The sequence below is a fragment of the Tasmannia lanceolata genome, unplaced genomic scaffold (genome assembly GCF_043159265.1).
Source record: "Tasmannia lanceolata isolate RefF3 unplaced genomic scaffold, GAP_Taslan_0.1 ptg000006l, whole genome shotgun sequence".
Classification (NCBI taxonomy): domain Eukaryota; kingdom Viridiplantae; phylum Streptophyta; class Magnoliopsida; order Canellales; family Winteraceae; genus Tasmannia; species Tasmannia lanceolata.
Genome location: NW_027518683.1, coordinates 18,377,358 through 18,403,614, shown reverse-complemented (window position 1 = coordinate 18,403,614; position 26,257 = coordinate 18,377,358). Strand labels below are relative to the sequence as shown.

At 39.3% G+C, this 26,257-nt stretch overlaps 3 protein-coding genes and 1 pseudogene across 5 annotated transcripts; 1 reads left to right on the top strand and 3 right to left on the bottom strand.

Moving 5' to 3' along the window:
• Nucleotides 1-1,838: 1,838 nt before the first annotated feature.
• Nucleotides 1,839-4,155, bottom strand: LOC143878455 (uncharacterized). Of its 3 annotated transcripts, XM_077380747.1 has the most exons (5): nt 3,725-4,155; nt 3,264-3,410; nt 2,853-2,965; nt 2,361-2,448; nt 1,839-2,139 (listed from the first exon to the last, which is right to left on the bottom strand). In XM_077380747.1, the coding sequence occupies exons 1-3, from the start codon at nt 3,878-3,880 to the stop codon at nt 2,957-2,959; spliced, it is 312 nt and encodes a 103-aa protein (XP_077236862.1). In that variant the 5' UTR covers nt 3,881-4,155; the 3' UTR covers nt 1,839-2,139; nt 2,361-2,448; nt 2,853-2,956. The 3 variants fall into 3 exon arrangements, with proteins under 3 accessions (XP_077236862.1, XP_077236860.1, XP_077236861.1); XM_077380745.1 differs by having other exon boundaries at nt 2,361-2,965; XM_077380746.1 differs by having other exon boundaries at nt 1,839-2,129; nt 2,361-2,965.
• Nucleotides 4,156-8,424: 4,269 nt separating this feature from the next.
• On the top strand, nt 8,425-9,093 carry LOC143878791 (secreted RxLR effector protein 161 pseudogene; annotated as a pseudogene).
• A 448-nt stretch (nt 9,094-9,541) lies between these two features.
• On the bottom strand, nt 9,542-9,862 carry LOC143878790 (copper transporter 1-like). The gene has a single exon (XM_077381023.1). The coding sequence runs from the start codon at nt 9,860-9,862 to the stop codon at nt 9,542-9,544; it is 321 nt and encodes a 106-aa protein (XP_077237138.1).
• A 1,328-nt stretch (nt 9,863-11,190) lies between these two features.
• On the bottom strand, nt 11,191-11,907 carry LOC143879996 (18.1 kDa class I heat shock protein-like). The gene has a single exon (XM_077382742.1). The coding sequence runs from the start codon at nt 11,801-11,803 to the stop codon at nt 11,348-11,350; it is 456 nt and encodes a 151-aa protein (XP_077238857.1). The 5' UTR covers nt 11,804-11,907; the 3' UTR covers nt 11,191-11,347.
• Between the last annotated feature and the right edge of the window lie 14,350 nt (nt 11,908-26,257).

The window sequence follows — 26,257 nt, the reverse complement described above, 5'->3', positions numbered from 1 at the left end:
AGACACTGATTTATCATGGAAAAAAATTCCTTGCTGCGAGAGATGGCCTCAATCGACAGGATTTTTTTGAGAATAGTAATACAAAGATGGTATTTTGGGAACAAATGCTATAAATAAATAGTTGGAATTTTGAGATTTTATATGGTGCAAGGCCTTGCAACAATACGGTAGGGGTACCGCCCTTGATATTTGATCCAACAGCAGCTCACTTTTTGAGGAGCTGCTGTTGGATCAAATGTCAAGGGTGGTACTTCCACCGTACAAAGGCTTTATTGTTGTAAGGCCTTATGCCGTATAATTTCTCTGGAATTTTTAAGGGTCACGCGTGACACGGGATATGTTTGTGCGTCAGTTGAAAGAGTTAAAACATATACAAGAGAAACATGGTATAGCGGCTAGGTATTCCGTCGCCATTTGCATGTCCATTTCCCTAGATGGTTTCATGTCCATTTGCCCTAGTTGGTAATCGCATTGTCTCTTGTATGCTAGTCGATTTCCTGAGTCAGTAATTCTGTGGGTTGTCTCTTCCTTACGGCTTTTCAAGTGATTTTTATTTCCTATGACCAATGACAATGCAAGGCATCAAGTCAGTAAACTTAGTGATGATGAGAGTTGCGGTCTCGTTTGAAACGTGGAGAAGGTAAAACTAGCACTCGTCCGCGTACAACCCCAACTTTGTTATTGACACCGGCCCTCTACATTTGAATTTCTCATCCTATTCTCTTGCATTTTGGACTCCCCTCATTTTTTTGATGACACTCACCTCGTCTTAGGTAAAAGTATAACACCCAAATTTGATAGAGGCCGTTTCACCTGCGTCGCGACGCAGCAGAAAACGCTTTGTCGCCTAGGTTTAAGTCGTCAGGTCAAGTGAATGGTGCAGATTAAAAGTTCTGAAAAAACCCATAGAAAAGGTAGCTAGTAACCCTTTTTCTTCTCTATTCCGATTTTTTTGGGAGAAAATCGCGCCCTGCTCACCCTCTTCGTCCTGACGAAAAACATTGCCATTTGACGATCCTGCTTATCGCTCTTTCTCCCTTTCGATAAAAAACAAGAGCTAGTAGTCCATTTCACCTACAATCCTCTTCATCTCAATTTCTGCTCATCCCCATCTCCTCTTTTTAACATTAGGAGAAACTCTCCTCTGTAGCATTTTGGGAAGCAACGCTCCATTCCACAAACACCAACCATTCAGATGTGCCATAAATATTTCGGTGAAATTCACTGTATAGTTGAGTCAATAGCTGAATTGGACAATGTTTTGTGCTTCAACCTAATGAGATTATGGAAGCCATTTCTTGTCAAAATACTAGTGAATTAGGGTTTACCAGTTTTTTCTATTTGGGTCGAGAATCAGGGTTACTTAGGGTTAGGGGTGAGAGTTGAATTACAGTTTTCTTTTTATGTGTAAATATGAGTCAAGGAAGGAGAGTGGATTAATAATGTTTTAAGGCACTGTTTGTTTTGAATTTTGAGAACCGATTGTGAGTCCAAAACTGAGTATTGGACTTGACAGATGGTTGCTGAAATTACAATCTCTTGGATGCATAAGGGAGGAAACTTTTGCTGTTTAGATCAGCCGTTGGAAAAACAAAGACGATGACCAGAAAATGAAAACTACTGGCCTTTTCTCAAGAAGAAGCGACTGTATTTCCTGTCATTATCTCCGTCCGGAAGAATAGGAAACAAGGGAAATGGCTTACCACTTTACCTATTCAACCCGTTTTAAACACCTTTAAATCCAGACCGTCAACGTGATCGTACGTTGTACATTGAGCGACGAACCCATTTGAGTAAGAACAATACCCAACAAAAATACATCTCGAACAAATCCAGACCGTCAACGTGATCGTACGTTCTCATCCAATTTTTGTCTTTTCTCAATATATAGGAATGTGAGCATAGCAAATGCAGCCAAAATTTTTTAAATGGTTTCAACCCAGTCCATGCTTCAAAAGGGGGTTGTTTTATCTCGAACAGCTTGTGTAGGAGATCTATTAAGCAAATAAACAGCTGTATTTACAGCTTCTGCCCAAAAAGACTTGGGCATTCCTTTTTCATTCAGCATGCATCTTTCCATTTCCATAATTGTCTTGTTCTTGCGCTCGGCAACACCATTTTATTGTGGGCTACATGAAACTGTCAGTTGGTGATTAATTCCTTCAGATTCAAGAAAAATTTTAAATTCTTCTGAAGTATACTCCCCACCTCGATCACTCCTTAGTGTCTTGATGGCATGTTTACTTTGTTTCTCAGCAAAGGCTTTGAATTTTTTGAAAATCAACATGGCTTCTGATTTTTGTTTCATGAAGTAAACCCAAGTAAATCTTGTAAAATCATCAGTAAAGGTAATGAAATACCTGTTTTGATCAAGAGACAGTGTTTGCATTGGCCCACAGATATCAGAGTGCACCAGCTCTAACGGTGATTTAGCTCTCCATGCCTTTCCTGTAGGAAAAGAAGAACGGTGTTGTTTTCCAAAAACACACCCTTCACAAACATCAGTATCACTTCTAATTGTTGGCAACCCTCTCACCATAAAGCAACTTTAATCCTTGCATGTTTAACCGATAAAGCAACTTTAATCCTTGCTTGTTTAAATGACCATATCTTTTATGCCAATGCCAAGTTTCATCAACACCAAAAAAATTTATTCTTTTCCATATTCACCTTTGCCAAAACTTGATTCTTGATCTTGTTATAAAAAATAATTCCCGAATCATCTTTAAAATGAACTGAATATCCTTTCTGAATTAATTGACCAACACTTAATAAATCTTGTGCCAAATCAGGAACATGTAAAACATCATGGATATACTTAATACCTTGTTTAGTGTTAACAGCAACCGTACCTTTTCCTTTAGCCTCAATCACAGCTCCATTTCCCATACACACTTGTGACTTTATGGAAGTATCGATATCAAGAAAAATTCTCTCATCACCTGTCACGTGATTGCTACAGCCACTGTCCAAATACCAAACATCACACTTATTTTCATTAGCAACATGACATGCAAAAAATATAATTTCTTCTTCTTTTCATTTTTCTTCAGAAAAATTTGCTTGGTTTTTCTTTAAGTAGCAATCTTTTTGTTCATGCCCAAATTTTTTGCAATTGAAGCATTGTGGCTTTCCACGATGCCAACAAATTTTTTCATCATGTCTGGACTTTTTACAAATGTCACACACATTTTGAGAAGATCTAGCATCAGTCTCTTTCTCAAAATAGTGTTTAGAATTTTGAGAAGATCTGAAATCGTTACCTTTCGTAGAATAGTTTTCATTCCTCCCTTGAAATTTGATTCTCTTTCTTGTCCTCGAGCATTTTTTCCACCAAATTTAATGCTTTTCCATTTGTCACCTTTTTGTACTTTTACAGAAGAACCTTTGAAGCTAGTGGTTAGCTTAGTCTGAAAAGCATGCTCAATTGATTTATCAGTATGACGATTCATTCTTTGTTCATGCATCTCAAGAGAACCCATCAATTCACTAACTGTCAAAGTAGAAAGATCTTTGTTTCTTCTATAACTCCAACAATAGAGTCATATTTAGCAGGAAGGTTAATGAGGATTTTTTCAACTTATCAGAAATTGTTTCCCCATATGACCGCATCTGATTAGCTATTTCTAAAACTTTAGAAAAGTACTCCTTCAAGCTTTGGGAATCTTTTCATATGGAGGTTTTCTAAGTCTCTACGAAGAGATTGAAGTTTGATGGTTTTTACCTTTTCATTACCACTGAATTCATTTTTGAGAAGATCCCATGCTTCTTTGGCGGTTGTAGCTCCAATGATTCTTGGGAAGATCGCTTCAGAAACACTTTGTTGAATGAAGAATAGAGCTTTGTCATCCTTCTTCTTGTTGTCTCTGTTTTGCTCCATTTGTTCATCATTTGGAGGATCATCATATCCATTTTCTACCAATGTCTTGAGATAGAAACAAAGTCTTCATCTTAATGCTCCAAAAGTCATAATTCTCTCCGCCAAAGACCGGCATGGTAGGTTGAGAAATGTTGAGGCTTCCACTATTGGTTGCCATAAGAACCTTCAACAACACCCAGATTTTATCATTCCTGGAGTGCTCTGATACCAATTTGTTAGAGTAAGAAGAGTTGCAAGTGCAGTGCTCAAGAAAGGAGAAAGAGAAATCTGAAATTTCTAAGACTTGCCTTTTCTTCTTACATTTCAAATGATGGCATACAACTGTTTATATAGACTTTTCTTACACTCTTCTCATAACACTCTTAAATGCAAAACATAAAGTCGAACAACTTCCTAGACTTAGACTACTCATTTCCTATGCTTGACTTATCATTTCCTAGACAAAGATATTTCCCACACACGTCAGTTTCAATGCTCTTTCTTTTTCACACACCCTCTTAATAAACTAAACATTTGCAAGACTTTTACAAGACACCCATTTCCAAAACATTGACTCAAACTTATTTTTAGAAAGGACATTAATTTTCAACATTGCCCGTCTTGAATCGTTGATGAATTATGTTTAACTTGTATGAGTTGTCAGCATCTGAGAAGATTGAAATCAGTCAAGTAGGAATTGTTGAAGGGTATTTTTGTCTTTAACTGTACGTTAGGTTAGCACGTGTGTAGGGTAAATTGTTTCTGTGCTCAAGCGCAGATAGCTTATCTACGTTGGCCGTTAAAAAAACATGTGGGCCCACATTTTTTTTTTTGAATGGTCAAAAGCATCCATTTGATAGGCCCTTATATAGATTGGATGTGCAGAAAAAATCAACTACACAGGATCATCCTAGCCCATCCATTTGTGGAGGTTAAAAATCGGCTAGTTTATATCTAACCTCCACAAATTGAAGAGTTAGGATGATCCTATGGAACTGATTTATTATACACACCCGTCTATCTTTGGACCATCCAAATAAATGCTTTGGATCATCCAAAAAAGTGGGCCGACATGAATTTTTTAACGAGCCATCGCAAATAAGCTATTTGCGCATGAGCGCAGAAACAATTTTCCCATATATATGCTTACATAAAACCCTAATAAACATATCTCTCACTTTCTCTTCTTTTTAATCAAGCACACTTTTTTCTCTCCCTCTAGAACACAAAATCTTCTTTCCCTCCCCCACCCGCGCCCCTCTCTCTCTTTATTCCAACATGGTATCAGATCACTACGTTTCTTTATCCATCTTACTTTCTCTTCCTTATGTCAGTTTTTTTTTCATCTATTTATATCTATAAAACTGAATGTGGTAAGCTGGGGTATCGCCACGTGGCACCCCCACATGTCACCCCGAAATTTAAAAATGCTTGCATTCCCTTATTTAAAAAAACATTTTTTTAAGGATAATACCACAAGGAATTCCAAAAGTTACTCTTTCCAAATTACATGGCACGTTTCCTAATGCTTAATCAATAAGCTTAATGTCGTAAGCTAGGGTGTCACCACGTGGCACCCCGAAATGTAAAAACGCTTGTATTCCCTTATTTAAAAAACGTCTTTTTTAAGGATAATACCGCAAGGAATTCCAAAAGTTACTCTTTACAAATTACAGGGCACGTTTCCTAATGCCTTAATCAATAAATTATCGATATTTAAATTGTTGATAATTTATCTTTCACTAATTTGGTAGACAACCTATCTTATTTTTCTCCGTTCCCGTATCAAATACGTTTTATATTCCTAAGCAAGAGTCAAAACCCAAACGACACTTCTCTTTCTCTCTACCTCAACGGAATACGCCCCATGCATCGCACGGGACTGCAATTAGTTTCTTCGTATTTTTTCCTTGAGATTTGTAACACACAAATACAAAGGAAAGGGAGTCACTCTTCTCTAGGTCGACATCAGCCCTCCAATGTGTTAAATAAGAGATTTCTTATTAATCTTGTTAATTACAATCAACGTTAATCACTGCTTATATAAAGCACTAAAGCACCTATAGCTAAACATGGCAAGAGATAAGGATTTGACTAGGAAAAGATAATTCTAATCTAAACTACTTACCTATTCTAGCTATGTAACTTTCTTGTAAATCTTAATCTAATCCAACAACCTTTCATTTAATCCTTAATGATCCAACGGATTGCATATATAAAGCACTAAAGCACCTATAGATAAACATGGCAAGAGATAAGGATTTAACTAGGAAAAGATAATTCTAATCTAAACTACTTAACTATTCTAGCTATGTAACTTTCTTGTCAGTCTTAATTTAATCCAACAACCTTTCATCTAATCCTTAATGATCCAACGGATGAGATATCTCACACTTTTTTTCTCTCCCTCTAGAACAAAAAATCTTCTCTCTCTCTCTCTCTCTCTCTCTCTCTCTCTCTCTCTTTTCCAACATGTTATCAGATCACTAGGGTTCTTTATCCGTCTTACTTTCACTTCCTTATGTCAGTTTTTTTGTCATTTCTTCGGATTTTTTCCTCCAAATTTGTAACACACAAACACAAAGGAAAGGGAGTCACTCTTCTCTACATCGACATTAGCCCTCTAATGTGTTAAATTAGAGATTTCTTATTAATCTTTCTTAATTACAATCAACATTGATAACTGCTTATATAAAGCACTTATGGACAAACATGGCAAGAGATAAGGATTTGACTAGGAAAAGATAATCCTAATCTAAAATACATACCTAGTCTAGCTATCTAATTTTCTTGTCAGTCTTATCTAATCCAACAACCTTTCATCTAATCCTTAATGATCCAACAGTTGAGATATCTCACACTCTAACTATGCCCCCTTAAACATATTTGCATTAAAATTTACATACGTTTGATTACAAAAAAATTCCCGTTTACAATTCACTAATTTGATGCACAATACTGAATATTGATGTACTGAATATTGATGTCCAATATCCGCTGAAGATGTTGGCTGAAGACAAATATTCACAGATGGTGATAATTGATAGTTGTTGCCATAGATATGTCTCGCTTGAAAGATGAGCTGCAATGGACCTGATGAAATTTGATTATCGATGAGTGAGTTCTTCATTGGTCAATTTTAAAATACTGATCCTCATGGAAATAGGTAATTATAGACCAATACCATAAGTGGCGAGAATGAACTTCGATGGGAAAGTCATCATGGCTCTCAGCTTTTGGTATCGATCCTTATGTAATTAGATACCATGAACGCCTATTTGTACACATCCTCATAGAATTTGAAACAACTCTATGAGGCAAGCACCTCAACTGAGTAGAGTAGCTATTTCAGGCACTTACCTCAAGTGAGGCATCTCAATTGAAATATGCTAAAGAAGAAAGATAGAATTGACAAAATAAGAAAAAAAAAGTGAAAAATGCGACATCTAACAACTATGAGTATGACGGCAGTTATCGCCAATAGGGCGAAAAAAGGGAAGTGATACATCTGCCCCTTTTGATTACCTGGGACACCCAGCAGCGGTGTACGTGGCAATCATCCCCACTGAATCCTTCGGACGTGAAGTACATCAGCCCCTCTACAGTCATTGATGCACTATTGCTGGGTGTCCCAAGTAATCGAAAGGGGAGGATATTTCACTTCCCAAAAAAAAAAAACATAAGGAAGATGAGAAGACTAAGTGATATCTATCAAAGTTGCAATTTTTGTGTGGTTGAACTAGATAACTTTGAAGAAGCAACCAAGGAAGAAGAAATTGATGTGATTGAGAAGAACAATACGTGGGAGTTGGTGGATCGTCCTCAAGGAAGGGAGATTATTGGCGTCAAATGGATTTACAAGTGCAAAATGAATCCTGATGGTACCGTACAAAGACACAAAGCTCGTCTTGTGGCTAAGGGTTACTCACAGCAGTCATGTATTGATTTTCATGAAACATTTGCTCTTGTTGCTCGATTAGAAACAATTAGAATTCTAATAGCTTTGGCTGCACAAAAGAAATGGCTAATTCATCAATTGGATGTTAAATTTGCTTTTCTAAATGGAATTTTGGATGAAGAAATTTATGTTGAACAACCACAAGGATTTAAAAGTAATGAAGACAAGGTGTACAAGTTGAAAAAGGCTCTTTATGGCCTAAAGCAAGCACCCCGAGCTTGGTACAGTCAGATTGATGCATATTTCACAGGCAAAGGATTTCAAAGAAGCACTAGTGAGCCTACCCTGTATGTAAAAGGACAAGGTACGGCTAACATTCTTATTGTGGCATTATATGTTGATGACCTTATTTTCACTGGTAATAATGAACTGATGGTACATCAGTTCAAGGAAGATATGATAAGAACATATGATATGAATGACTTGGGCTTAATGCATTACTTCCTTGGAATTGAAGTGGATCAAAAGGAAGATGGTATATTCATTTCACAAAAAAGGCATGTTGCTCAAGGAATTCAGAATGTTGGGATGTAAGCCTGTCAGTACACCTTTAGTAACAAATGAAAGACTTGAGAAAGAAGATGGTACTCAAAAGGTTGATGGAAAAATGTATAGAAGCTTGGTTGGAAGTCTGTTGTATCTTACTACAACTACGCCTGACATCATGTATGCTGCAAGCTTGGTCTCAAGGTTCATGCAAAATCCCTCTCAAATTCATTTTGGTGCTACTAAACGAATTTTGAAGTACTTGCAGGGAACAATTGACTTTGGATTATGGTATGACTCATTTGAAGAAGCGAAGTTGATCGGATTTACAGATAGTGATTGGGCAGGATCAATTGATGATATGAAAAGTACTTCAGGATATGTATTTACTCTTGGAACAGGTGCCTTCTCATGGTCGTCAAAGAAACAAAGCATTGTTGCTCAGTCAACAGCAGAAGCAGAATACCTGGCGGCATCAAGTGCTACAAGTCAAGTGATTTGGTTAAGGCGGATACTTGAAGATTTGGGCGATCAACAAGAAGAAGCAACCACAATTTTCTGCGACGGCAGGTCTGCCATTGCAATTGCCAAAAATCCAGTATTTCATAATCGGACAAAGCACATTTCTATAAAGCATCATTTTATTCATGATGCTGTGGCAAATGGGGAGATCAATTTGAAGTTTTGCAAAACCAATGAACAAGTTGCAGATATCTTCACAAAAGCTTTACCAAAGGAGAAATTTTTCTATTTCAGAGAAATGCTTGGAGTTGCTGAGAAAGCACATTAAGGGGGAGTGTTGAAAATTAATGTTCTTTCTAGAAATAAGTTTGAGTCAATGTTTTGGAAATGGGTGTCTTGTAAAAGCCTTGGAAATGTTTAGTTTATTAAGAGGGTGTGTCTGGAAAAAGAAAGAGCATTAAAACTGAGTGTGTGGGAAATATCTTTGTCTAGGAAAATGATAAGTCAAGCGGAAATGAGTAGTCTAAGTCTAGGAAGTTGTTGGACTATATGTTTTGTATTTAAGAGTGTTATGAGAAGTGGGTAAGAAAAGGCTATATAAACAGTTGTATGCCATCATTTGAATTGTAAGAAAAGACAAGTCTTAGAAAATTTCGGATTTCTCTTTCTCCTTTCTTGAGAAATCCGAAATTTAACAGGCAAAAGGTAACACCCAACAAAGCACAAACACACAAGCGCACGAGAAATAAAAGTACTCTCACAAAGATCAAATCAAATCAGCAATTCATGGGAGGAAGATCAGTGGAATATGTTTTGCCCGACGGCAGTGGCTGCAAGTTTTTAAAAGTCCGACTCCTAAAAGGAAAGAAGCCGAGAGTGTGCCCTGCAACAGCAACAAGGAAGATCCCAACATTGAATGACATGACTGCAAGCATGACGAGGTAGGCTAGTCCAATGCGAACCCCGTGCATAGCCGTCTGAGCTATTCCAGCTGCGACATGGTTTGCACCAAGCTTGAGGTTGGTCAATAAGGAGTGAGAGAGCCACTCGACAAGCAGAGAGAGGACGAAGAGGAATAGCAAAGCCAATGCGTACATGCCTGGCAGAGAAGAGAATATAGAGAGAGAGAGAGCCAGAAAAATAAAGTGCTGTTTGTCATTTTATGAAGGGTTTTTAATGTCAGAAAACTGCCCCTCATGAATATACATAAATGGACGAAAATATGATGACTATTTTTGTTCGCTGGCGTTCTCTATTTGGATATTTGGGAACGGGTGCAACTCAGGTCAGGTTGGATCGGGTAGAGGCCAACCTGGCCCAACCCGAGATAGCATCACCTCAACCCTAATCCTAAACCCAGCCTGAGCCTCACATCGAGGATGGTCAACACTAACCCAAACCATCTAAGTAGTTTTTTCCAAATCGGGGGTTCACCTAGGGCCAAATACAACAATACAAGAAAAAAAAATTGTAACCCTAAGAAAATCACAATAAAATTAGAGGACGGAGGTTGACCTGTTGGGTCACGTTGCGAAGGCTGTCGGGTCACGTTGCCAAGGCCACCGTAACCCGGCCCAACCAAAAATCACAGTATGTTGCTAAGAACCATCGCAGAAGGCATTACGTGAACGGTCTGTGGTAGGAGAGAGCAGCAACCTCATGAATAAAGACAATCTGTTGAGAAGTGAGCCTATGTGGCTGCTCTCTTATGCAACAGACAATATGTGAAAACACCTTCTGCGATTGTCCCTAGCAAACTCTTTATATATTTCATGCTTAGGTAGTTTTGATCCTTTCTTAATTAATTCTAGGATTTATATAGTTTCTAAGCAATCTTTAGGCTAGGATATTGCTTACATCGTTCTTTAGTCTTATTTTAAATGTAAAATGCTTTTCCCAAAGAGGAAAGTGTTCCTGAGATATATTCGGTCCTTTTTTTACTTGGGACAGTCATATCTAGTGCAAAAGAGCAGTCATAAATTCATAAATTCACAAGAAGGGGCTGTCCCAATTAAAAAGGAGGGCCAATTTATCCCTTCCCTAAAAATAGATGTAGAATTAGGGGTGACAATCCAACCAAACCTGAACCGATACCGAACTGAAACCGAACCGAAAATTCGGTTTCGGTTTGGTAAATACAAACCGATTCAAATTTCGGTTTGGTTTCGGTTTGTTAGAACCAAACCGATTCAAATTTCAAACCGAACCGTTGCCCTCGATTTCCAATGATTATGAGTAAGGGTGGCGAAATTGGCCTAACCGAACCAAAAATTCAAATTTCGGTTTGGTTTCGGTAGAACCAAACCGATTCATATTTCGGTTTGGGGGTCAAACCGAACCGTTGCCACCCCTATGTGTAGAATATATTGGAAGACGAGAGAAACGAGTACTAATTTGCAATTACAACACCCATCGCAGCCAAAAAGATTCAAAAGAAACGACTAATTTTATTATTCAAACATGGGTTCGTAAAGACCTCTTCACAAGAAACCAGAATCCATGGCAGGATTTTTTTTTTCTCAAAACACAAACACACGTTTATTTTATAGTTATATATTTATCCCACTCAAGTCTAACAAATTTCAACCAGAGACTTCAATTGCTTTGACATCAGGCTTCTTAACATCTTTTGGCACCATAACAGTAAGAACTCCATTCTCCATCGAAGCCTTCACCTCATCCACCTTTGCATTATCAGGCAACCTAAATCTCCTCATAAACTTGCCACAACTCCTCTCAATCCGATGCCACTTTTCATTCTTCTCTTCTTCCTCTTTCTTCCTCTCTCCACTTATCTGAAGGACTCTCCCTTCCTCTACCTCTACCTTCACTTCTTCCTTCTTAAGCCCCGGAAGATCAGCTTTGAATACATGGGCTTCTTGGGTTTCCTTCCAATCAATCTTGGTATTGGCGAATGCTTTTGTTTCGGTTGAGAAAGTAGGGTGAAATTTGGTAAGTGTGGAGTTGAAGGGGAATACTTCGAATGGATACCACATGTCTAGAGTGAAGGGATCGAAGGGGGTGGGAATGATGGACATTTTGTTTGGGGATTAATGAGATTGAAAAGAGTTGGAATGTAATATAACAAGAATGCAGTAGAGGTTTTATGAAGAGATGGATTTTCTTGGGATGGATTTGTGGGGCAAGAATGAGGTATTTATAGGAGATGGGTTTGTTTTTTTCTTGATGATTATTATATAGAGAGAGAGTTCTAGAGAGAACGAGAGGGATTTTTATTTTTTTTTACCTTTTCTTTTGACATTGGTTGGGACAAGGAAAATAGGAAGTTCGTTCTACGAGCTTCTACCACCTTCTTGACATGGCCATGTCCGCACTTGTGCACCAACCTTCTTCGATTTTCGGGTCTTTCACTCGACAATAATTGTCGATTGAAATCAATACCGTTGATCTTGTAGAGTTTCCATGTGTAAGATGATGAATGACTACAAAAATTAATGATTTGATTTTTTGGTAGAGCCTTAAATGAGGAATGCTCGATCAAGGGCCTACGATCATCCAATCAAAGTGTTGTTAGCCATAATTGTCCACAATGTGGGCCCATACCCCAATCTAAACACTACGAAAAACACAGTGGGCCCACATTGCTTGGATGATCCAAAGCGTTCATCTGATGGGTCCTAACATAGATAGTGTGTGCCAAAAAACTCAGCTCCATCAGATCATCCTAACCCTTCAATCTGTGGACGAACCGTTTTTGCCTGGACAGGCTAAGGAATGGGCATGCTTTGGGCGTTTTTGCCCGGATAGGCACTGGAATGGGCTGGTTTTGGGCGTTTTTGCCTGGATGGGCTAAGGAATGGGGCATGCTTTGGGCGTTTTTGCCCGGGTAGTTCTAATCTATAGGGGTAGAAGTAGATGCGTGAGGAGGTGTAAATGTAATTTTCCTATATTATTATTACGTAAGCACGTGATTTTTTAACTGACTGTTTTTTCACAACAAAACAAAAAAAAGCCCTTACCTCTCCATTTTATTACAGCCAATGCCCTTCCTATTTAAGTATCTAAATGACCCAAAACTTTTAAAGATTTACAATTTGTTGCCACTCAACCCTAGAACACTTGATTTCTCCTCTCCAAACCCATCTTTTATCCCTAAAGTGAAAATTTCCAAAATCACAAGCAAAAAATCACTTGAATCTCTCCCAAAATCCCAACAAACTTTCTGAAATCACATACTTACCCCATGATTGCCTCTCTCAACGGTCATTTTGAGCTCGATTTCTTCACCCATGGCAATACACACGCTCTTTCATTCTTCAAGCAAGTTCTTCTATTTTTTCTCTTTTATTCTCTGCATTTTTGTTATTTAAACTCCGGGGTAGCAACTTGGATGGCGTTTACAACGTCTTCAAACATCCCAACGTACTCTAATACCCACCCCTCTTGACCCCAAGTGCAAAGACCACGATTCGGCGTTCGTCTCTGTAAACCCTTGATTTCATTTTAGTTTTATCATCTTATATCTGATTTGTTCACACTGATTTATATATTGTTGGCTTATGGTTCACTGATGCTGATTTTATTTAGACTTACTTGCCATGATTTTATCATCCCCTTTTGGATCTACTTGCATTGATAGATCACCACTCTTGTGATTTACGTTCAGGTCATTTATATTGATTCTACCATTTTCTCAGAGTTGATTCTTTTACACTAATTTCATCATCTTATCCAAGTCACACTAATTTTTCACCATATTTATATTTTATTTTACTGATTGTTTTTCACAATTGCAGATAGTTTGCTTCTACTCCTCTTCTCTCCATCTTTGGTTTTGAAACGCTTATTTGAGAAATTATATGATGCCCGACCCTGAAAATGTAAGGGCGGAAGGACACAAAACCTGCTGCCTTGGTTTTTGAACCAAGGAAAAGTAAAAAATTGGACTTTCCTTTGGATTAAAAATCAAAGGGAGTGAGATTTTCTCTCGTTCCTCCCTTCATTTTCACGGTCAGGCATCATATAATTTTTCCTCTCCGCTTATTTTACATAACAGTACACCATTCTACTATACTTTTATCTGTGATTCATTATTTAAATCAAACTTTAAAATTTTAAACTTTCTTGTTTTCATATTACAATTTCCAAAAAGATCTCACAAGCCAAATTAAAAAGGAAAAGACAAGCAGACTTTGTGCAATTATTAAAATATGGTAGTACAAAAAAAAGGATATATAATTTTAGATGGCTTGGGCAGTTGGGCACTCCTTTAGTGGAAAGTGGGCCCTATCTCACATAGTACTAACCCTCATTGGGTTGTCTCCAAATTCGGTTAAGCTTACTCTACTGGATCTAAATTCTAGTTTTTTTGTGTTGTTCCTGAGTTTTTCTCGTGTCAACAGCCCGTCTCGTTAAAGTCGAGTCAACTCGACCGAGTATCTAAGGTTAGTTTTCAAAGTGGGTTTGTATATGCATATTGGCTAGAGTTCCTCTTTCTTGGGAAGTGATATTTACGCCCCTTTAGATCACTAGGGACACCCAAAGCCAGTGTACAGGGGCAATCAAACCCACTGATTTTTCTGACATCAAGTACATTAGCCCCCCTTTCATCATTGATACACTGACCGTGGGTGTCCCTGGTGATAAAAGGGGCGTAAATATCACTTCCCTCTTTCTTCTCTCTTCATTTCTTCTCAGAAAAAAGGCTCAGAAATTGCGTTAAAAATTTTGAAATGTTCGATGAATGGCACTGAAAATCAGGGTGGATGGATTATGGAGTCGTACAGTACAAAAGACAATTTTGCCTTCAAGTTCAGATGAAAAACAAAAAAATGCCATCTTCTCCACTCTTTTTTTCCTAGTTTTTTCCATCTTTACAACTCGAAAGAAGAGGAAGACGAGGATGAAGAATAAGAAGAAAAAGATCGGAAGATTAAGAAGATATAAAAGAGGAAGAAGAGGAAGAGGAAGAGGAAGAAGAAGAAGAAGAAGAGGAAGCAAAGAGGATGGAAGAAAAATGGAAAAGAAGAGTAAGAAGAAAAAGAAGGGAAAAAAGAAGAATCGACTCGGGGTCATCTTGGTATGACTCGAGGTCATCGCTCAACTTGGTCTTATTCGTAATCATTTTGGTCAAACTCAGGGATCATCACGGTCTAACTCGGGGTCATCGTTCAGCTCGATCGACCTAGGAGTCATTCTAGCCGAGTACAACAAAGATGACCGCCCCGAGTTACACAGAGATGATCCCACTTTATTTGACAAGAAGTTTTCCACGATTTCCTGTTTTTTGATTCATTTGCTCTCCCACAGCTTTCTCGTTAAACATCAAGTTGAGATCATGAACCTCAATAGAACGAGATTGATCTTCGATCGATTTGATCAGTCAGAGAATCATTGTTTCCCAGATAGGTCGTTCTACCATTTATAAGATTTTTGAGAGTGATTTCCAATCCAATGGAAGCACTTTCACTTACTCTTTTTGAGTTGTCTTAGTCTTAACCCAACTTTCAGCCCAAATACCAAGGCCATGGAGAGTAATTACCAAGTCCATATATTAGCATTATAGGTTCTGGGGATGGGGGTACGCTAGCTCATACTTGTCTGTTGCCCATTCCACATCTATAAGGGGACGTTTGGATGTCTATCATTTTAAATATTAGTTATTAAATCTTTAATTTTAAAATATGTTTCTTGGATTCAAAAACTTTGGATTTCAACAACATACATAATACCTTGGATTTCAACAACATATATATACATAATACCTTGGATTTCAACAACATATATAATACCTTTCAAAAACCTTGGATTTTAAAATATGTTGCTTGGATTTCAAAAACCTTGGATTCAAAAAACCTCCAAAACGAGAATCCCAAGAACCGACAAAAAAAAAAAAAATTGGGATTTTGATCCCAGAAATTTGAAATTTTGATCCCAAAAAAATCCACGTAATCGTCTTCCTTGTTTTATGGTCTTCATAGTTTTTAAAATTGGGATTTTGATTCCAAAAATCAGGATTTTCATCTCAATTTTGATTCCAAAAAAACTCGTCCTCCGTCTTTTCTGATCCAAGAGAAGCTAAAAAACTAAAATAAATCAAAATTTTGAAATGAGCCTCTCTCTTCCTCTCTCACTCTCCAATTTTTTGTATCTGGTTTTTTGAGGAGAAAAATAGATGAGAAAATGAAGAAAAAACCTAGAATCTTGCAGCATAGAACGAGGTTGATGAGTTGAGATTTGGGAGGAGGGAGGAGTGAATGTTTGGAGTGATAGAGAAGAGAAAGGTTGCCATGGAAACATAGGCAGAGTGATGAAGATGAATACTTGTAATGTTTTACAACCCACATTGGCGGAGGAATGAGTAAAAAGATGATACATGAGGTTTTTCCAATCCCAATATTAGAAATTCCTGTCGGGGTACAGATTTGTAAATCAAGAATTCTTGGTTTAAAATCCAAGTTAAAGGATTGTAAAATCAAGGATTTTGAGTATCCAAACACCACTTTCAAGCAAAGTCAGGATAATCTTTCTATCTAGACGGCCCCTATGAGTTTTGTAGCGGCTCACATCCGGCAGAGTGCGTGATCAGGTCCCTCCTTCGCCTCGTCCAATCCGCATACAGCTAAAGGGGCAATCTTGGGGTGCGGCCTGCACCCAAAAGAAACAAGTTAATGACACAGTGCTGGAACTCCGGGGAAACCCTTCGACACTGAATTCAGCTCCATGGCAACAGATGAATTTAAGCACAAAAGGGGAAGAGCTTCGTTGGGGAATGGAATTCGAGTGTGTGTGTGTGTTACCTTGAAACCGGAGTGGTGGCTTACCTTTATAGATGGAGGTTCCGTGGTTGGGGAGAGGTGACGGTAGCGTGCTGCTGGGTCAATCGCTAGCATTGGCGGCAGTATCGGTGCAACAGGGAAGTTCAAGCATCTCTTGACGATGGTGTGACCAGTTACGGGCGTCGCAGGGTGGTACCATGATTAGCAATGATGTGCTGCATGGCTGGTGGGAGCTCATTGGACACCGGTATGGCACGTGGCTTACTTTGTGTGGCTGTGACATACTGTGCGGGTTGAGCTCGCCGTCCATAGGGCTAGTCTGCTATGCCCCATGGCGGTTGCCTGGCAAAAGGTGTTCCTGGACCTGAGCCACCTATCGTTACATGGTTGGGGCCTGATTTTACCCCCAACAGGTTTGAATATTTTGCAGATCCTTTTAAACTAAAACATCTTATATTATGTTATGGGATTTGCTAGCCACTTTCGTAGAAGCTACTTCACACCCTGTCTTTTGCATGTGATAACAGCCGCATATGTTGACTTTTGCTTTACTCATTTGATTCATCTGACATGGCTGTCATCTCATGCAAAAGAAGGGGCACGAAGTAGCTTCCGGGAAGGTGGTTAGCAAATATTTATATAAACTAGGGCAAATGATGAAAAAAATGCAAAGTTTTATGGAAATTGTTAATAAAGGGTAGGGATTCGAAAATTATAAAATAAGGGGTGTGAGGTGAGAGAAAATGTGTTTGAAGACAAATATACCCTTTTGTAACTTAATTTTTTCTTACTTTCGTTTTTTATCTTTTACACTGTTTTTTTTTTTACCTCTCTCTTCTCAGACGAGACTTCTCACCGTCGGTGGAGAAAAGAGACGGTTGGGAGAGGAAGATAAGTAAAATACCCTTCCATCCATTTAACCTCTCGTTTTACCCTCTCACCCTCTCACCCTCTTTTACCCTTTTTCAATCTTTTTCTCCTTTTTTTCACTCGTTCTCTCCCTTTGACCTCGCCGGAAAATACTATTCTTGCCGGGAAGGTTGCATACGCGTCGGAAAGTTTAGGTTGTCGCCGGAAAGTGTAGCTCCTCTTGCCAAAACCAGTACTTCAACTCTCCAAGGTATTTTTTAAACCATTTAATGTAGGGTTTCATTTTTTGGGTTTTCTTCTTGGGGTGTTGGAGATGAAATACTTGGAACCATTATTGAAATTGTATAAAGCTATAATTAGTTCCTGTGTTAGGGTTTCAAAAGGTTTCATTTGATTTCTAGTTTATCCATGGTTTGTAAAGGGTTTCATTTTGTTGATTTTCGTTTTGTTAGGGTTTCGATGGATTGAAAGAAATCAATTTTAGAAACCAAATTAGGGTTTCATTTAGGGTTCAAAAGGGTTCCATTTGTTTTGAAAGGTGTAACTGTGGTTTGTTAGGATTTGATTCAGGATTTGTAGGTTTTGAAGGGTTTCATTTTGGTAGTGAAGGGTTTTATTTTTGTTTTCAAAGGGTTTCATTTGATTTTATTGGGAGAAGGACCGTTATCGATTTTGTTTTGCACTCTTTTGACAGAAGGGAAAGAGGCATAAGCATTTATTTTGGGATTTTTGAGACTTTCGAACCCTTGAAACCAGTAAGTATGGTTCCAAGGATCCTTGTAAGCAATGATTTTCATTCGAACTGTCTAATAGTGTGTTTGAAGTGGTTCGAAGTCTGAAAATAGTGGTTCCTATTATTCCTTCTGTGGAAATAATTATCTCAATTGTCAATTTTGGTTCAATTGTGGTTGTAACTATTTCTGGTTCGAACCCTCATATTTGTGGTTGCAAGGATTGTTACGTCTTTCTCTTGGATTTTCCTATGGTGAAAAATGGCTACTTGGAGGGAGCCAACCTCCACGAAAGAGTATACTTTTTAAGAGAAGAAAGTTGTATATCTTTCATTCATGAGAGAAGAGTTTAAGTAGAATACAATTCTCCAAATGACAAGTACGACAACTGACTCCACGTACTAGTAACAGGACTCCATAACTGACACCACAATGACTAAAAACAAACTCCATTACATACATGGGTCTGACCCTACAGAAAATAACTAAATAACTGGTACAGATTGTGCACGTAACATTCCCCTCCACTTCAAGCAACCTTGTCCTCAAGGTTTGAATCTGGAAACCTCTTCAATAGATCATGGTAGCGCTCCCATGTTGCATCTTCAACTTCAGCTCCTTGCCATTTCACTACCACTTCAGTCATGGTTCGATTCCCACGGTTCAGAACTCGACGATAGGGATTTATAAGTCAATACAACTTTCCCAGACCTACTTACTTTTAGAAGCATTTACCAAAACTTTCTTGAGAGATATGTCTTCACTTAATATCAGTTCCAAGATTAGCTTACGCTTCAAGTAAATATAAGAAAAAAAGGAATATTTTCCATCTCAAACTTATGACAACCTATGCAACAATTTAGCACTCTAGCAAATGGAAACTGAAGTAGACAAGAACCATGTCAAAGTTGTTCTATATTACCCCCTCTCAAACTTGTTCTGTATTACCCCCTTCAATTCCATTAAATGTTTAATCCATGCCATAGTTTCAAAACTCCCCCACATCATCATGGACTCACCCAAGTGAACTCTTTTTAACTTGGCTGTGTTCTTGGCCGAGTCCGCGTTTTGTCCTACAAAGTCCATCAAAGCTCCTCTGATTCTCCTGATTTATGTGGGGGAGTCAACCGATTACTCAGTCTCATCAACCAAGTACTCAGCCGCATCAACCAAGTCGACTAGGATTCACTTTCGCTGCATTTTCACCCCATCGGCATTTTGAAAAACTGATCCATACTGAGTTACAGAACAACCTGGTAATCATGGAGCAACTTTGGCTGTATTTTTTCCCTTTTAAGATTCCCTCCTGTTCTTGAATTTCTTTTTGTTGGTTAAGGTAATGCTAGCCTCGAACAAAGTTGATGATTTGAAGTTCTAATTGGCATTGTGATGAATATTTGTTGTCCCTTTTGTTCTTCAACATCTATAATGAAACTTTCATGTAGTTAATGTATTTTTTTTAAAAAAGGGAAAAATACAGATACACCCCTTGTGGTTTGGCCATTTTCCACTTTTAACCCCGTGGTTTGGAAGTTAGCAATGACACCCCCTCAACTTTATGACATTTTTTAGTAGACCCCCGCTGTTGACGGTCCGTTAGTTTAACCTGACGGAATGAGTAAAACTAAACATGGTTAATATATTGAGGACAGAAATACCCTTATCAGTGGTTTGAAGCCATTTGCCACCGCCACCTCCTTCCACCGCCACCTTCGCCATCTCCGGCCACCGCCGTCACCTCCACCACAGACAATGAAACCCCACCCCATGGGTACATTAAACCCACATTTTAAGAAAGAGAACATTGATAAAAACAAAAAAAGCCCTAAAATATTAGGGTTTTTGTGGAAATCATGATATTTGGACGTGCTCATTAACGGGAAGACCACGAGGCTTCAGTGTACATATGCATAACTCGCAACTTCGTGTTAGAGGATGGTATGCCGTTAGGCCTACAATTTGCGAATGACTTTACACCCGTGAAGGTCGTAAACTTGGAGGCCCACCCTAGGGTGGAAAAGGTGTGGAAGTAAAGTTCGTAGAGTTCCATCAACCTCACGACAATGCCCTTGTACGACTACCAGGTGATACAAGGAATGGAGTTCTCATGTGCAACAAAGGTAGGTAGTTCCCATACCTCATCTTGTAGTGGTAAGTACCATGGGCGAGTGGTTCCCATACATGTTCCCCATTGTACATACGAAGAATGGCAAGGATGGGAGAGTCTCAACCTTACAATTAGTTGAAGGCCCTATGATGGAAAGAGCAATATGGGCAACAAGGAATGGGCGCTTGGAGTGTCCCAGTCGGTTGAAGAGTCGATGGGAGGATCGAGCTCCTCATCGGAAGAATTGATGGAGGAATCGTTGAAGGAGGTGGTATGCTGAAGGAAAGAAAAGGACGTCAACGAGATTTGGTAGGGGAGGATTGTCCTGCGATGACAATTGGTCTCCCTTCATATCATTTTATAGGCCTAAACGAGGCTCAACCAAGGTTATGGTTATACCCCACTTCAGTTTTGAATTCGGTTTCAGTTGTGAGAGAAACATAAATGTTTTGGTTCGGAATTTTGCTGGAAATCCTGATAAAATCATGAAAACCTATGGAAATGCTGGACATGTAAGATGAGATTTAGGAAGTGCTAGAATAAGCACAAATATCTAATCTCTGCTATTACGTCATCTTGCTTCCAAGGTCCTGACGATTTAGTAGCAGTCCAAGCGATGGCGTTAGAGGAGTCCCCTTCGATGATCAGTGGCTCTAGTGTAGCATTCGAATACCATTTCAGCCCCCATAGTAAGGCACGGGCTTCTCTTGTTTTTCTGTCCCTGTAATCTTTGGAGTTTCGACCATCTTGGTCTTCTTCCTTTTAATGAAAGCTTCAACATTCAAAAAAGAAGAAGAATTAAGGCATGGGCTTCTACTTCATTTGCATCACATATGCCCAGTGATACAGAAAAAGATAAGATTTTTAAAGATATTTTTTTAATGGCATGGGATTGTTTACCCATCGTAGTTACGGAAGATTACCCCAATCCTTACCCAGCCCGGGCTTCCTTTGTAGCTTCTGTCAAAATTGAATTTGATTGATCCAAGGGGTGGGGTGTACCACTTTAGTGAGGTTTTAGGTTTTCCACTCTTCTCCATGAGATTCGTTGTCCGACCCCTTAGAATATCACTCACCGTGTTTGTGGGTTTGAGCTTGTTCCCTCTTCCCCATAGTATAACAATGTTGATATCTAGCAGTATTCTTCCTATTTCTCTCTCGCGCTCCTTCACTATTCAGTTGTTCCTTATTTCGAAAGTTGACATATCAAAACAAATGGGACATTCTTCCATGTGATTCAACCAGCTTCGCCGAAAGGGCGTATACTCCAATTAAGAATGACTTTCTTGATTGATCCTTGAGATACCCTACCTATGCCAAAACTCTTGATAACGTGCATCCACAGTTGATAGGAGAATTGGTAAGTCAGCAGGAGATGATCTTAGGATTCTTCGCTTTTGTTGCATGCCACATACCTGGTGGTGTCGTTGGTAACTTCCAAACCACGAGGTTAAAAGTGGGAAATGGCCAAACCAGAGGCTTCTGTCTTAACTCCACCAAAAACAAGAAATGTAACACCAAAATAAGAACTCTTTGTGCTCTGTATGGTTGCCAGGTTTTTTTTGTTCCTGGGAGTTATGTGGGAGAAAAAAATACCCTGGGAGATAGGTGGGAAAAAAAAAGTCGTAGAAGTATCCCGGTAAAATAAAAATCCCATGTTTGGTTATGTGGGAGAAAAAAATACCCTGGGAGATATGTTGGGAAAAAAAAACCTTTGTTTGGTTGGTTGCACTGTTGGGTAGAAAAAATATCTGCTGAAGCTTATTTTTGGTTCCTGAGTTTATTTTTGTTCCTGGGGTTATCTTGGGATGGGATGACATTTCAATCATTACAAAAGTGGGATTAAAAATTTCACCCCAGAAGTAATCATTAGAAGAGTGGGATTAAAAAAAACCTAGTGCTAAAAGGCAACCAAACATGGGATGGGACCAAAATTTAACTTACTCTCCATAACTGACACCACAATCACTCAAAACCAACTCCATTACATAGATGGGAGTGACCCTACGGGAAAATTAACATAAAGGAAAATAACTAAATAAGTGGTACAGATTCTGCACGTAACAAGGATCCTCTATTTTGGCATTTTTCAATAGGTTCATCTGGTTTCTCTTTTTGTATATAGTTCGAACCAATTTTAGTTCCAAAGGGTTTCAATAGTATAATTTTTGGTTTGAAAGGGTTTCAATGGTTTAGGCTCGCATTTATGGTTTCAATGGTTTGGCTGGTTTCATTTAGGGTTTAAATGGTTGCATATAGGTTTCCAATGGTTTCAAGGGTTTCATTTGGGGTTTCCATGGTTTTCAATGCTTTTCAATGGTTGCATTGTTTTGAATTTGTTTGAAGGGTTTCAATTAGGGGTTTGAAAGTTAGAACCGTTATTCCATGGAAGTTGCATCCATGAAACCACTTATTCTGCCGAAGTTGGAACCAGTATTCCATGGACCCTGTATCCAGTATTACTGGTTCAAACTGTGTAATTTGTGGTTCTGTACTTCATCTATCCAGTTATTGTGGTTTGAACTTTCTAATATGTGGTTCCACTAATCATATTTGTGAACTTTCTAATATGTGGTTCCGTAGTTCGTCTATCCTAACATTGGTTTCAAGTGGTTCGAAGTCTCTAAATAGTGTGTTTGTACAAACTTTCTGAAACATGGTTTTCTTTGAAGTATCTTTAATTTCAACTTTTCAACTATCTCCTACTTAAAGTATCTTCCCCTCCAAGTTATTCTCCTGCTTTGTGCAGATAAGGACCGGAAGCGGCTCCCCTTTTACTTTGTGAACCCCACTAACCACCTAACCCAAAACCCCTATAGTCATGCAGCGCGCGAAGCAAAGAAAGAAGAATGTGAATGTAGATGCAGGGTCTTCCACCCGCAAACGGCGTGGGAAGGCTATCCGTGAGCCCTCCCCTAGTCCTCCTGCCTCTGATGAGGATATGGGCAATGAGGATGCAGATGTAGAGGTTGGGTCCCTCGGTCGTATAGAAAGGAAGGGCATACTCCGAGGTAGGAAAGTCATTTTTAAAGATGCCGAAGTTTATAATGTGAAACCCTTATTTCTGGCCTTTCGATGGGTCAATTTTCTCGAAATTCACTGTGACTCGTACCCGACTCTCGTCAAGCAATTCTATGCCAATTACAGATTCGACAGAGATTTGAAGGTTTTCCAATCCAGAGTAAACAACAAAACCATCCATATGACAGTTCAAAAGTTTTGTGAAGTTGTCTCTCTTCCCACCACAGGCGACGAAATCTACTTTTGGCCCGGAACCATGGATGACATTAGTGCCTGTATAGATGATCCGGTCGCCGCCTATGGGGAGCTTGGTTGCGAAGGCCCACCTACTGACGGGTCAACCAACGTATCCTACAATTCCCTGACCCCTATGTGCAAAGTCCTACACAAGATTCTGACGAGCAATATCACGCCTCGCGGAGGCAATGCTGACATGGTCCGGCCTTTTGAGGCTTTTATTATACCGACTTCTTCGCGGCACGCCCCTTCACCTTGGCTATATCCTCCTTAGGTTCATGGAGGACACGAGGACAAAGGCCTTGGCTAGTCTACCATTTGGGATGCTTCTCACGCATGTCTTCAACCATGAGAAGTTGATACAAGGTGGTGAAGAACGCCTTAGTCCCGCAACTGTGTTCAATGCTAAAACTATAAAGGCCATGCGGCTTCATATACAGGGCCCTGCTCCCCCTCCTCGTCAGCCGGCTCAGCGTTTTGCATCACAGGAGTTTGTTGCGCAGGAGCTTCGTGCACATCGTCAGCACCTTGACGGGCACTTTACCGCGGTTAATCAGCTTTTACAATCCCATCATCAAGAGCAATTGGCGACTCAGCAAGCTTTGACTGGGGTACGCACCGAGATCTCCACCCTCCGCCAGGACTTGGGCACAGCGGTCACCTCACTCACGGAGCAGCTTTCTTCACTGACCAACTTGGTCCACCATCTGTTGCCCCCAGATCATTAGAGCGTTGCTGTGGTTGATTTATGGATAGATGGATGTTATGTTTCTTTTAAATTTTTTTTTTTTTAATGGTTCATGGATGTTATGTTATATACGGGTTTGATATATTATTATGGATGGATGGATTAAATGTTATTATCGTTATATTGTGTGTCTTGCTTGCATGATATGTTTATGATGGTTCTTATGAATTTGATTCAAGTATCTATATAGCTATGGTTGTTTTAAGTGATTTTTGGTGGTTTAAGTTTGAATGGTTTTGCTTGACTCTCGTACGGTTTGTTATGGTTGCTATTACTTGGGGAGCCATATGTTGTTTGAACCGATGTTTGATTGTTTAAATTTGAAGGGATTAGCTACGGTTGTCATATATGGTGTTCATGATCTTTACGTCTGGTTGTTTCCAGTTATTTGGGGAGCCCTGTGTTGTTTAAAGTGATTACATATGGTTTCTTTATCCTTGTTGTTTCAATGGAGTAATACTGTGTTTGAATAGACTAATATTGTGTTTCAAGTGATTGTTGGTGGTTTCGACAGATACAGACGAAGTAAACAAAATTGTTGATCTTTCCCAACAATTGTTTCCTTTTTCGTGATGGTGAGTAACTGTTATATTTTCCGTCTGCATCTCCTGCTGTTTCTCGCTCAACTGTTTAATAGTGCCATTTTTGCAGGCGAAATATGTCTTATCTAGATGCTGTCCATCACGCTTTCACGAGTCCCTACAAAATATTCGGTTACGGGATGTGCATAGGGATTTCATAAAGGATACCCCATTTATAGATTTGGTTCTGCATGAGGGCCTCGAAGATGTCGAGTTGCGGAAGAAGATTTTGACGACAATGGTAAATAAATGGGATCCCAAACGGAAAGCTTTTTGTTTGGGCGGCATCGTAGTCCCATTTCTAGTTAGTGATGTAGCTAAAATATTAGGTTTAAGTATGATTGGGGAAAGGCCGCAATTTGATTGGTCTAGCAGTGATACTGTGGATGGTTGGAGGTTTGGGGGTCCAACCGCCACCTATGACGAGGTGGTCAAGGTTATTCATGCCGATATGGATTCAGACGAAGAAGACTTGGTGAAGTCGACTGTGAAGCATTTGATATTGTTATTCTGCAGCACTGTCTTGTTTGCGCAGAGGGACCAGAAGGCATGTTCTTGCCTCTTCCCGTATATTGATCTGCAGACTATAGGAAATGTTGCATGGGCTTTTCCCGTTCATGAGTTCTTGGTCAGATCATTAGATTCACATGCTGCACTCGGTGGAAAAGGGACATATATTGGGTTGCTCTATCATTTTACAGGTAATTTTCCATTCATTGCATATAGTTTTTTTCTTTCTATCTTATGCGGATCTAATCTACTTTGATATCAGGTATGGCTATTTGAGCATACCACGTTATGGGCACCTAATTCTCCTGATGCGTATCCGCGTCTATTTAAGTGGACCGCTCAGATGAATACGAAGAAGATGGAGCATCAACAGTTGATTAACTGTATTATTCATGGGACGGTGAAAGCCGCAGAGGTGAGAGTATAATGCATGTTGGTCGTTGTATGTCTTTCGTGTTATTTTTACAGTCGTATTTGTAATTAGTAATATGGAATGTATTCCAGGTGGTTAGGAGGGTCGAAGCTACGGCAAGGGAAGAATCTCTACTTCGACTCGATGATCAACACGACGATGGTAGTATTCCTTGCGATTCAGTCGGTTCAATTGTGGTCCCAGTGGGGGATTGCAGGGGTCAAACTCTGCCTGTACTGAGGGATCCAATGAGGCCAATTGCGACATATCAGAGGAGGGAACGAAGGAGGAGAAGTACGAGAGGAAGAGGGGAACATGGGAAGTCCGAAGTAGATGAATCTGTTACAAATAGTTCATTGTTGGAGAGGTTAACCAGAGTTGAACGTGAAATGAGGGAGGTAAAAATTCATTTGTTCGGGAGAGGTTCCAGAAAGAGGGAAGGTTTGGAGTCAGGGAATAATATCCCAACGAAGATAACGAGAAAGAGGGAACGAGAGGCCGACAATATGGATGGGGAAGCCGAGATAGTGACTGCG

Bases quoted from the DNA above. Each gene is read 5' to 3' on its own strand.
- LOC143878455 (XM_077380745.1), bottom strand. From the start codon at position 3,880: ATGGAGCAAAACAGAGACAACAAGAAGAAGGATGACAAAGCTCTATTC. The intron at 3,411-3,724 runs GTAAAAACCATC...CATGCTTTTCAG, and splicing joins AATTCAGTGGTAATGAAAAG to ACTAAGCTAACCACTAGCTT.
- LOC143878790 (XM_077381023.1), bottom strand. From the start codon at position 9,862: ATGTACGCATTGGCTTTGCTATTCCTCTTCGTCCTCTCTCTGCTTGTC.
- LOC143879996 (XM_077382742.1), bottom strand. From the start codon at position 11,803: ATGTCCATCATTCCCACCCCCTTCGATCCCTTCACTCTAGACATGTGG.